We start from the raw sequence: 13,421 nt of genomic DNA, 5'->3' as shown, positions 1-13,421 counted from the left end.
CATGTGGGGAATATTTGATTCCTTCATAAGCAGCTCCTGCCCTTTTGCTTGGTCAATGGGATGTAATCTGTAGTCGCCGAGTTACTCATATGAAACATTTTCTCTTAAAACGTCAAAATCTTTATTGATCAGTCACAAGACAAATTGAATAATAATTTGAGAAACATACTGACAAACACGTAAAATCAGATTACAATGATGCCCATGAACTTTAGAACACATCCTGTCATAAATCATAAGCATCTTCTCTAAAGTTTCACCAGTATTACAGTGTAGAAATATGAAAATTTTCATCTTGGTGAGACATACCATACTTTGATTTTGCTGGCATTCAGTCAAATGATACACCCAATATACCCACATTCCAGGTTTCTCGTCCAAATTGCATGGCAATGTATTTTCAGTCTTTGGCATGCGTTTCTTTGCACTATGCGGAGTACTACTGGGCTGGCTCTTTCACATCCTTGTGTCCTTGCAGCTGCCTTCTTGCCTTATATAAAGCGGGTGCCTGAAAAATATCGTGTGCAAAAGTCAACACGAGGACATGGTGTAAAAAAACATCTATACAGTCAAGGTCATGGCACTAAAAGAAAGTCTTAGCTCTTAGTCTTCCTACTGAAATGTATGCAATACATCTAATTGATTGCAACAGTGAACTGCTGAACTAACATAATTTTTTTTATTTAAAAAGAAAAAGAAATAATTGAAAGTTCATCCTCGGTCAGCACCAATGTTAAAATACTCCTGCTAATAAATAGAATATTGGTCATTGTCAGATGTCATAAGTCTGTCATTAGTCCGGTGTGTCGCAAACAGCACTTGTGACACATCTTAAGCACGTGCCCAGTGTGCCCCCCGCACCATCTCTGGTTGTACCGCTGCTCAAGCCATAATTTGAAGATCATATCTGCAAGCATAATGCTCAGTAGGGATGAAAATATGGTCCTTCAGTTCAATGGATATGACTGGATGTGCCTATAAGAGAGGACGACAAGACTTGTTATGGCAAGCTTACCCACATTTCAATAATAACAAGAAAGTTCACTGTGGCCTTTGATCTGCCGTTTTGATCTGCCATGCAGTAACAAGATGCACACATTACGCTTGTAACGCCCAGAGGAAGGGTGATTTAGCTGTTAATTTGACATAACTCTGAAACGCCAACTCATATTAGCAACTGCACAGGCATGTGCAAAACAATATGCAAAGCGCCCCTGCAATTGTAATTCCACACAGCAGCCGTAACATTCGATGCCGATGCATAACTAGCTGCTTGCCAATTCACCGAGTTCGTAGACGTAAGCACCTTTTCAGATTCGCACCGTGCTCGAAAACCGCAACAAGAGGCATAAAATCAAGACACATAATCACACCATTTCAATACATGTGCAAAACCAGTTCAGTCTTATGGCTAAACACCATGAGAGCAATTTATTGCGCAACGGCGACGAGCGACGGCTTCGAGCGACAAAATGGGCCGTTGCTTGGACAGATCGCTCGGTTCTACACATCTAGAATTCGTCGATCGTCACCCGAAAGTGCTATGAGCGACTAGCCAATAGCGCGAAGCCGGAGCTGGATGTGCATCACTCAAATACTACCGATTGTTGCGCGGAACGAGCAAAGGATTGAATTTTTATATGTGCAAGGATAAGAACCTACTGCAAGACCTTCGGAAATATTTTATGCTACTTTTTAGAGTAAAATACATCAATTTAAATTACTAAAGCACGCGTCACGCTAGTTTCCACGCGTGTCTGCAGCCCTCATACCGGCAACACCGGGGAGGCGTCGCTCAAAATCGTCGCTCGGACGGAGTACGACTTGTAGGCGACGAGCGAACGTGACAGCCATCTCCATCGCATCGCTTGTAGCTCTCTCGCGCAAAATCGCTTATATCGGGTTTATACTTTATTCAGCATAAGACATGGATTCCTCATGCGTTTTCAGTAAGTTCAAGATAAGGCGCCCAACTGACCTCTTGCAGCATGCAGCTGAATGCCTGCGGCAAAGTTTCTACCTAGCACTGGTGCTGCACGTAACTTCAGTGGTCGCAGATTACCGGTGGGCGAGACACCGTGAAGCGCGCGGTTTATCTATAACGAAAGCATGCCGCCACCGAAATGACGCCTTCTGGTACGTGCCTCTTTATTTCAACAGCGTTCCGTAAACAGTAGGCTGCCAAACGGAATAAATTTAAACACGCAAAACGCACGCTAAGCACGCTCCGCATAGGTTCGGAATCATGGGCTGGTGAACAAACCCTTTTAAGCGCCTTTTCTCGTCGCGTTTTATTGAACATACCATGGTTCTGGCAGCGTTTGGGATTTTCAAAGTTCTTACGGATAAAGGCAAGTGATTAAATCACATGCAGTTATCGCGACGACTGGCTTTTTCGATTGACATCGAGAGAGAGAGCGCGCGATGCCTAGTCCGTTGTCAATCGCGTCGGCGAAGCGCCGCGACGACTTCCTGGCGATAGCATGTCATATACGCAGAACGTGCATCTTATTAAGAATTCACTTACCGTGGAGGATTTGTTGTTATGTCCAACGAATGACCAACGACTGTCGTGTTTTCGCGGCGACGCGAGATGGCTGACACATGATCTCCCTTGGGTGGCCTTTGTTGCTGCTCGCTGGAGGGATCACCTTTCTCCGGTGCTGTGCTGTTCCGCGATGTTGAGAGGGCGCGCGGTGGAGCAACTCCGAGTGAAAATGTAGTGCGCTCACTCCACGCTCCTTTGAACTGTGGCTGCCTGTTCCCCTATAATCAAAACGGTCTGTTCTTTGCTCAGCGTGCGTGAGTGATACATTGCCATGTTCGGGGCCAGCCTCCTACAGTTGAAGCAGAAGATTATACTACGTTTTGTTCTCTTTTGCCGCAAAAGTAGAACGGGCATTCTACTCTCTCTCCTTGGTGACGGAGTGACGAATGCATTTCACTCCACTCGACATTTTGTGAGAGCAAAACAACGCTTTGAAGAATAAATCGCCCGCTTCACTCCTGCGATACCCTCCCTAGTTTTTAGAGTGTAGAGTCTCTGAAGGAGTACGTTTACCTAGGTCCATTACACACAGGGGACACTGACCTTGGGAAGAAAATTTACAGGAGAATAAAACTGGTTTTTAACGTATTCGGCAAACATTGTCAGATCCGAACTGGAAGCTTACCTTTGTCATTGAAAAGAAAGGTGTACGATCAGTGCATTCTACCGGTGCTAAGGTATGGGGTACAAACTTGGAGACTGACAAAGAAGTTCGAAAATAAGGCAAGGACCGCGGAAAGAGCGATGTAACGAAGATTGTTATGCGTAACGTTAAGAGACAGGAAGAGAGCGGTGTGGATCAGAGAGCAAACAGGGATAGCCGTTATTCTAATTGGCATTAAGACAAAGAAATGGAGCTGGGCAGGTCATGTAGTGCGTAGGTTAGATAACCGGCGGACCATTAGGGTTACAGAATGGGCGCCGAGACAAGGGAAGCGCAGTCGAGGACGGCTGAAGACTAGGTGGGGTGATAAAATTAAGAAAGTCTCAGGTGCTAGTTGGGATCGGTTGGCGCAGGACAGGGTAATTGGAGATCGCAGGGAGAGGCCTTCGTCCTGCAGTAGACATAAAAAACGCTGATGATGATGCCAATGCGGATGAGTACTTCTAGGCTATCTGCGAAGAGCGGTTACTTGTGTTTTTGTGGATGGCATGTCCCGAAGGAGGGGTGCGGAAGAAAATGAAGCCTGGCTCTTAGGACCCCTCATTAACCCCCCACCCAACCCCTCCCTCTCCCGTTCCGCATGTGCGAAGGCGCCACTGATACTCTGTTCAATGAGCCAATGTTGAACAATGGCATGTATGGAACAAGATCCTGCCCTGGCAGCACACCGCTTTGTACGTCTTCTGAATGCAGGCGCGACGTGATCTTGCAGGAAGTTCTTATTTTGCTGGCCGTTTAGCATGTACTCTCGAACTCGGTCGGTAGCTCATCCTAGCTCATGTTGCTTCCAGCGTTCTTGAAACTTGATCGGCTGAGTGTCTCCCGTATCCAAGGGCCTGGGTTCGACGATGACGGAGTGCATTACTCAGTGGTAGTCAGTTTGGAACAGGAAAAAGTGCTGAGCAACTGAAAACTGATTTAAGACTTGAAAAGTAAAGCATACTGTAATAACGCGGCTGAAATTTTCAAGACATACACGGGACGACATCTGGATTGTAGCGTAGGTGTTGTCCATCGCATCATGAAACAAAGACGCCATACTTTACCTCGCTCTTGGCAGAACAGATGCCCAACAGGCGTGGTTATTAGAAGCGGCAACTCGGAGTACCTGCTCAGCGTCATTACACCCTGCGCTTTTGAACATCTTATGTCTCTGACTGGAAACATATTTATGATCACTGGAATTAGGCACCCGCTCTACACACCCTGTGTGCTCATGCTGCTTTGACGCACAGGAGCCTCACGTGGCTCTCTGAGATGCTCTTCTTTCATGATACATATCGCGCGCTGAGTCAAAAGATGACGCTGTACGGACATTTTCCCGGGCAATCCACTTTGATATACGCAGCAGCTTCAAGCGAAGTCGTCCGTGTATCTAAGTTCAAGCTGCACTTGACTCGTCCTAACATATGCGCATAAACCGGGGCGGTGCTTCAGGAGAAGGCAATGTGTTCCCCAAGAAGATGACGAAAACTGCAATACTGTAGCGGAGGAAGGCCTTAAACTCCAGTTGTGCCATTAGCCCATCAGCTTGGTGGCGCTGTGAGTAAGCCTACAAAAGACCGTCGTCAACTCATCTAATTGTTTATTTTCTCATAAGAACAAACGGCTCGGATAGGCATGACCACTTTATTGAGTGACCACTAGCGAGCACTACACAAAGCATCACAAACCTCGAGCGAATTCAACGGGTATTGGTATTTTTAGAAGCTCCCGGTAACAGGAGTTTCTCATGCTCAGCATATCGGCTAAACCAGAAGGATAATTGAATAATCGTGACATAAATCCTTTGGTAACTAAATTATAGAAAATGGGCCCTGAATTTTTCAGCATTGGCAGCACCTGTTCTGCACAAATGTCACCTTCTGTGTAAAGTTTCGAGGGCGAGGTTCGTTACACGAACTCATGCACCGTCGGCGCAAGTCAGCTGTCCCTCGGTGAGATCCTTAAGCGGCTGGTCCTTCAGCGCCTGTGGAGTTTCGCAATTGGCATTCAGCCAACTGGGTGGGTATTGCAGGGCAAATTTCAGCTTGCAGTCGCAATGCAGGGGATTTCCTGTTCGGTGAGCAGGTAAAGAAAAGAAACAAATCAAGAGTCAGAAAATGGTGTGCAAGTAATAGACGGAGACAGTTTTGTACCGGAACTATCCGTCTCTAAATAATGAAGTCAAGCGTTTTTTAAAGGAGCACTAAGAAAATGTTGACCTAATGGAGAATGATATATTACACCTCTAATTTAGGTCAGCTTTTGCTATTACTATGCCAGAAAGGACCTAGAAAGCAATGATGAGCGGCAACGATTACTTTAAATCCTCCCACCAAGTCACTTTATGTATGTTGACACCGTGCGCCGTCCGCGGTGTACGAATTGTTTACCCAAAGAAATACGATAATATCTGATTCTAAATGAAACAAGAATGGTATATTGCAACATGTGTAGGAGTTTCGTGCATATAAAAATCAAGACGTGTTAAGATTCTGTGAAAAGGTTACGTAAGACTTGAGTAATTGCTGCAGTATTTCTAGCGCAGAGGGGGTTCTCGTGGCTTTTATTCTATCCATTGATATACAATCTTCTTAAAATGGAAGTATACATCTGAAAGAGTAATGTAGCGGTATGAAGGAGCTAAACGCTTCCCTGTTTTATCCTTCAAATTATAAAAGAATAATATTCTCTTGCCGTTCACAAATATGGCCCGCGCTTTGCTTTTGATTCGCAGGGAAAACACACGTATTCATGATAATGTTGATACTGGAAACGTTGCCCTAGAAATCTACTCATATGCAATATCTGCAATATTTGCAATTCGTTACTTTCTTGAATAAACATAACTTCAGTGGAAACGAGACCAGCTCTGATAGCTGTGCTGAATACTATAGGTGTGTTGGATATAGTAGGTCTGCCGAAAAAAGACTGAATATTGTTGCGTATATCACACCTGTAGAAATGAATGGAGTGCTTTGAACCGATCCGGAGGTTATACCGATAAGCAATGATAAATGTTATATGAGAGAGAGATAAATTTTAAACTAAGGAATACACAGCGGTCAGTCTGAGCTACTGGTTATATGTTTTTGCTCTGCGCAAAGTTACGGAAAAATCAAACGAGCACACGCCAAACACTTCCCTCGTGCCTTTCTGCTCTAGTGTCATTACCAATGCTTAAAGAACTGTTCAGTTTTCCATTAATTACACATTGATTCCGCGTTGAACGTTACTTCGGAAACAACGCGCTTCCCACAAGCTGTTGTCAAGGCAAGTTGAGTGTATTAGGTGCATCATATGTTACCACACTATACACCAATTTTATATTTTGCTCACCGATGAAGCGAACCCTGTTGACCTCGTCGAGAGCCAGAGGAGCAAACGTTTCCGGGTGAAACGTGGTGATATGGTTGTGCTCGACCGTGACCGATCGCAGGAGGGGCATGTCAACGCTGAAGTCTTGAGGAAGGGACGTCAAATTGTTCTTGCTGAAGGAAACAACAAAGGAGTATCTTTTAAATAAAAAAATTCTGCTTTTTTTATCGGCTGTCGTCCTTAGCAGGATGAAGCTCGTTATATCAGTCCGCAGATCAATGAACTCATGACCAATGAACAAACTCATTCAGGAGCGACACGTTTGGATCACTGGCTTGGTATTTCAAAGTTTATGTGAAAATTGAACGAAGGGCTTAAATGTTTCCGTTTATTTTGCTAAGCACAAAACCAAGGTCGTCGGTTACAGGTCCGGTATATTGCAGGACTGATGATGGAAGGCAAACATATGGCGCTAACTGGTTGACTTCCCTATAGAAGGCAGTCAGCTTCACACCGTCTAAGTAACATAGTCGGCGCTCCCCACTCAGCCGGCTCCCCGCTATTATGCCACTTAACCGCGAGACGGAGAGTGTTACACGCACCGTTCGTATACGCTCATCGCCGTACAGCCCGATGGTTCGGCTTCCTCGCAGCTTTTAAATTTGGAGATGCTGTGATGTCCCACGTAACGTTTCGTGACGCAACAGGAATGCATCGCGCTCACAGCTTCTCTGGCTTGGGGAATGTAGTGAGCCAGTTTCCATAAAGTGTAAGTCGGTGTATAGCGCTCAGACAGATCAGCAGCTCAGCACACAGGTAAGATTTCCCGTCACATGTGTCAAGCTCGGCCAGAGGCGCAGCTGTTGGACATTATTCCGTGCTTCCCCGCTCTCTGCAATGTCTTCTGATCTCAATGTACGGCATATTTATGTTCTACAGGTGAATGTTTATTTAAAGCAATACTTTCCTAGAATAACTTCCTACTCATAAACTTCGCGTCTGTGCTGCTAGTGCTCGGTCCGTATGTACCCGAACATGTTGTGATAGCAAATTTATGGATATATGGTGACCATATCAAGCCAAGAGACAATGGCTTAACTTTGAAAATGTAATAACTAATGATGAAAAGGGAAAATGAAGGTCGATGAAAAGGTAACATGTAACCGATGGGATCTGAATTAACAACCTGCGCATCACGCATGCATTGAGCTGTGATTGTACGGTTACGGCTATTGATCCGGCAGGTTTACTAGATCTAGCCCTAACATAAATACCGAAGATAGCGGCGGGACTGATAGCCGCCGCGGTAGCGTCATGCGAAGGTTGTTGGTTCGGCTCCTACCACCGGCAATTTATCGTTTTCGTCCTCTTTCATTTCTCAATTTCCCCTTCTTTATTTTCTATATTTCAATTTCAACTCCAGCCAATTTTCCCTATAGTTTCCTTGGTTTAATTCGTCTATTAGCTTTATATCGTCATGTTTAATAAAGTCGAGACCCTCGGTATTTTTTCTTCTGTTGTACATATAAGGGTGCGTTTGTGTTGGTACGTGGCACTGAGTGCCAAATGCAAGCTACCGCAAATGTCTACAGTAGAACTCTTACTGACCGAGGAAGCCGTGCCAGTTAGCGCACCTGTGTTCTGGGCAACGATATAATAAATCGCGACACCAAACCTCTACATATATGTACACTGATAGGTACACCCGTGAGCGAAAGTATACGGACCAGAGGGTCACCGAAAGAAAACTTATTCCATATTACCATACATAAACGGAAACTGATGGGCGCACTAGAAAATTCGTAATTCCAAGTTTCGACTGCAGTCTTTAAGTTCCATGAACTGACAGAGCAGAAAATGAGTTTTATCGCGCAATCCCTCGTACGTATACTTTTGCGCACGTGTGTACCTGTATAGGCACGCAAAGCTTTTAGTGGAATAGCGCATGAAATTCAATGGCTTCTTTGATAGACTTGTTTTGATTTCCTTTGTCCATTACGTGCGCGCCACTGGGAAGTGACCATTCTTTGTGCAAACTTCAAAATGGGAATGTAGATAGTGACACAGGATATATATAATTCTTAAATATATTCCGATACTCGTCCTCGTTCTTCTCTCGACAAACACATTCTACATTGCCTTTACCTTAGTGACATGACGGCGCAGACGTCTCAATGTGCATCCGCCTCATTTCGTGCTTTCATGGGCGATATAACGTAAATATATTCCAAAGTTGTCTATTCCAATTCTGCAAACAGCCGTACACGATTGGTGAAAATATTTTCGGGCCGCCCCCACTTCGCCCATCTTTCACGCAACGTCACAAGAACCGCGATAGCTTTCGATCTAGCATGACGTGTACATACGGATTGCGTATGAATTGACCGAGCAAAAGAAAAATGATTATTTCTGATTCGATGTCTTTTCGCCAGTAGCCCTCTGCTATTGGTCAAAAGGTTTCGGGCTGCGCCCACTTCGCCTGTCTTTCACGCGACGTCATAAAGCCGCGAAAACTCACCTCGACAAAATGACGTTTACCCGTTTGAAGATGCATCAATGCGCCGAACAAAACTGGTGTCACATTTACAAAAGGCTCTTAGACAGGGTTCGTAACAGCAAATTCCAGGCAATCCTACTGCTGGGCATACCATTAGTGAAGGCGATCAGCTGGTGACAAAAAAACCGCTTACGAACGAAAAGGTATGTGAATTTAGCCCCTGAAAATTTTCTTGCTAGCCGATCACTGTCCCCTTCCGAGAGGAATAGAAGGTGGCTGCCTGCCGGTCGATCAGGCACTGACTACTCGCACCTGCCGGAGAACAAGGACTTATTTGCTATAACAAAACTTGTTGCGTGGCAGTATATCTTTATCCAGCGCTGTGGGCAAGTATACGACATCACTCTGTCAATTCTTCTTTTCTTAGGATCCCTTGTTGCGGCATTCTTAACCTTCCGTTGCACGCCACCACGAATTTCGACCAGCCACCGCCAGCTAAGTAAGGGGAAGCACACCAATCGCAGGCGCCGGCAGCACCCTCCTTATCCGGTTATCCATTTTCCCTGCGGTGGCTAGGCCTCATTGAAACCTTTTACATTGCAGCGTACACCTCGCCTCTTGTCAGACAATTAGATAAGAAACACCGCTCAATGTGGGCAATGTTATTTGTTTTAAAGCAAACAAAAGTGACCTTCCATAAAGAAGGAGAGCGTTTCATTGGGCTGTTCAGACAACGCTGTGGGTCATCACCTGATGCTTGCGTCGGCGGTTACGTAAATTTTATGTGAGGAGATTGCAATTATGACAGATTGGACTAATTTTACGTGTTAGGACTTTACGTGATAGAACTTGTAAACGGCATAGTGCAAAAATATAAAAATAACATGACGTTGAACTGGCGACGTTTGAGACACACACACACACACACACACACACATACACACACACATACACACACACACACACACGCACACACACACACACACACACACACACACACACACACACACACACACACACACACACACACACATACAGAGAGAGCGAGAGAGATAGAGAGAGAGAGAGAGAAAGAGAGAGACAGAGATATGCAGCGTGTGCGACGGTTTTGAAATAATTAAGTTAAGTGAAACACGTTACTGATGCACGCAAACACGTTGCCATCACTGCAAGGCTACGAGGTCTCATATTGGTAATGAAAAGAAGTTTTGACAGCAGTAGGCAAGCATTTTTTTGTATTAAAGCTGGTTTGCAGGAATATTCAAAATTTCGAATACGATTCGAAATATTGTCACGTGGTAGTGACGTTAAAGAACACAGTAGCAATACTGTGAAAGAGAAAACTAGCTTTTATTGGGCGAACCTGTGCCCACAAAGACAGGCTACACTTAACGCACAACGATAGCGGCGAACACAGTCGGCGATAGTCAAAAATCTGATCAGCGGGTCAAGCGCGTCGACTTGTATGCATCAGTCGTGCAATATTCCAGAGTAATCGCTGGGAGGCGCGTGCCTTCCACAAAATTCTACATCATTCGCGTCGCGCACACATGCAATCAGATTACAGAAGGTTCGGTCACAGACAGCGGTTGGAAGTGTCGACAACAATCCAGAAATTTCCGATACATGTAGGCGCGTCCTGCGCTTTGCGATAACATTTCTTAGACAGTGAAACCTATGGGCCGATAAAGACAAACAAGTACACGTGTCAATATCGCTGGCTATTCGATTCGTACTCGATTAAAAGCTTACCATTCTAAGTCTTCAAATATTCGTTGCTCTCGAAGTCATAAGGGCTTTAATACTTATTGGTCACTCGAGAGAAACGTAACAATGGATGTGAAGGGAATCGTAATACTGCTGCGTAACAGCTGCGGCTGTGATGCGGGAACTTCAGGAGTCGAATTCACAACACTTTTCGTTCGTGAGTGCTGACATTCGCGGATCGCCTTCGCCAATAATGTGCCCTGCATCGCGATTAGTTGGCACGAACGCTTTCAGCGTAAAGACGTTTTGTGAATTCGGGCCCAGTCTCTAATTAACAAAGGCATGTTGAAGGTAAATATTGCTGAATAATTTCCGGTCAAGCAGAAAGATTGACGTGTTTTCAAGCATTCTATATACAAATTTGCTCCGATTTAATATTTGGCCCGACTCACAACGTATTTTACCCTTTCAATCAATGTGCTATGCAGTACGATCACATTTCTCTCCTTCAGCAAACCCAACACTAAATGCTTCTGGTTACATGCTGTTCCCGTGTTTCGTTACTGTTATTACCATGGTGCCTCAGATAAATCGAAGCAATTGTTTATCGTTTATGAGTTACTCAGTTTTCCGCACGGCTAACTGTGAACTCTGTTATATACGTGTGTGAATATAGATCAGCTTACTTTCTTGTTCTTTTACAGAGTTTCGCCCAAGCTTGAATTTCCTGTTGCGTTAAAAGTGAGAAAATATTCCACATTCGACCGGATGTTTGATGGGTGGCTATATTTATCATATATTAGCATTAGATGCAGAAATTTTACCATTGGAATATGCCTAACAACAGTTAGTTGTATTCCCGCAGAAACAATATTTGAAGCCACCACATAACGAATATCCTACAGTTTCAGTGATTGGCCAAATGCTAAAGCAGAAAAATATTTATATTGAATCATATCATTTCCCCGCCTTGACTCTTATGCTGCTTTGGCAGTTCAGTAGAGCTACAAGGAGATCAGCACCTTCTGCCTAGTCACTGGCCCCAAATAACATGTGTAACGTGCCACTAATAATACCTTTATTACTTCCTTTACAGCTTTGTGTGTGACATGGACGAATACTAATTTGGATCGTAATGGGCGAAAACAAAATGTTTTTAGAGTATGGACCTCAATGAAAACAGGCGTAATAATCTCAAGTTGCACTCAAGCGGCAAATGTACTGGGGCCGACGTCACTGCTGATTTTATGTCCTCAACTACCTGTAGTTGGCGCCATCTGAAGTTTATGTAAATGTTGTACAATATCCAGTGGTTGATCCTGCATGACACTTACTAGAGGTCGATCCTCCACAACTTGGGCGCTGGTCTCGGAAGCATTGAACGGTAGAACACTCGCAGATTGCAATGACGAATGCCGACAACTTCTAGGTTCACCAGATTCGACACCCAGTCCTCGTCAACCGAGGCGATGTCCGAGAAGGCGATGTTGATAACCTTCACGCTTTGTGGCAGCTCATTGAAACTTCTTGAAAGCACCAAGTTTTTCGCTTCGGAAATGCGGACTGTCTTCAGCTGTTCGAGAGATGAAAAAGGGGCCCATGAAGTCGGTACTGTGGTGCCTTCGCTTAAAATGATCTTCCTGAGAGAACTTTGCAGTCCTTCGAAAGGATTCTCTCCTGGCCGGGAGAAACTGTCGAGATGCACGTTGTACAGTTCCAGGACGGAGGCGTTTATCTGCGTGAACGCTCCGGCGGGCAGGTGGCTCAAGCTACTGTTCTTGAGAACGAACGTCAAGTCGGGGCGAAGTTGAGGACGAATGAGCTGCGAAGAGAAGTCGTCGGGGCTGCGGAAGTTGAGGCAGCGGTAGAATTCGTAGTCTGTCTCGCGCGGGTCGACGCACGACGGCTGGTGGGCAAGAACCCCAATCGCCGCTGCAGCAACGGCGAATACCAAAACAGTAAACTGGCCACGTTTCATGATCTTCGTTTTTCGTAAAGCTTATAATTTTTGCACGGTAGCGAACCACAGCGGAAATCTTTATGAGACGGCCGCGCCCTCGACAACGCGATGAGTGCAAAACTTGAGCTGCAAGACTCGGAAAAAACGGCTACAGATAAAGGGTGGTCGGGTGTCGACGCGCCGCTTTCGCTGGAATTGAAGATAGCTCTTAGCGCGCAGTTCCGATTGCAGCCCGAGCTGCTTGCGCTGAAACTGCGCTCTTGGAAAACGCTTCCGAATAATAGCCCGCCGGCAGCAGATACGGGAAACCTTGAGCGTGTCTCAAGGTTCGTAGTGGCTTGCCAAAATGCGAGTGCAAATTTCGCGGAATCACACATTGAAATCTTAGCACTGTGACGCGCGAGTGGCGGCGCCCGCGAAAGAAAACAGCGATAGATTGCGGAAAAGCTGTGATTCGGGCTTGCCCGTTGTTTGTAGTTCATGAAAAATAGTGCGGTATTCAGATAGCTAACGTAGAAACATGACATTGGATCGCGTTCACACAAGGAAGGTAGAGGCGGCAGGAAAAAATGGCTGGTGGGAAGTTACTTGCTATACCCAAGGCATTTTGCATAAGTATTTAAAGGGGCATACTTGTATTGACGTTGCTTATTACTCTGCGTGTAAAGGTGCACTGGCGTGTAATTCAGCCTCTAATGTTTTATGATAAGCGCGAGTTTAAAGGTGGCGCACCGCACTTTACATA

The 13,421-nt window shown here is 45.2% G+C and overlaps 1 protein-coding gene across 1 annotated transcript; it reads right to left on the bottom strand.

The window, feature by feature from the left end:
• Positions 1-4,780: 4,780 nt before the first annotated feature.
• On the bottom strand, positions 4,781-12,826 carry LOC142583269 (uncharacterized). The gene is made up of 3 exons (XM_075693665.1): positions 12,051-12,826; positions 6,534-6,685; positions 4,781-5,267 (listed from the first exon to the last, which is right to left on the bottom strand). Exons 1-3 carry the CDS (start codon positions 12,692-12,694, stop codon positions 5,116-5,118), a joined length of 948 nt encoding a protein of 315 aa, XP_075549780.1. The 5' UTR covers positions 12,695-12,826; the 3' UTR covers positions 4,781-5,115.
• Between the last annotated feature and the right edge of the window lie 595 nt (positions 12,827-13,421).

This window comes from Dermacentor variabilis, chromosome 5 (genome assembly GCF_050947875.1).
Source record: "Dermacentor variabilis isolate Ectoservices chromosome 5, ASM5094787v1, whole genome shotgun sequence".
Lineage (NCBI taxonomy): Eukaryota > Metazoa > Arthropoda > Arachnida > Ixodida > Ixodidae > Dermacentor > Dermacentor variabilis.
Note: the sequence above shows the minus strand (reverse complement) of the source record. Positions and strands in the feature narration are given on the sequence as shown.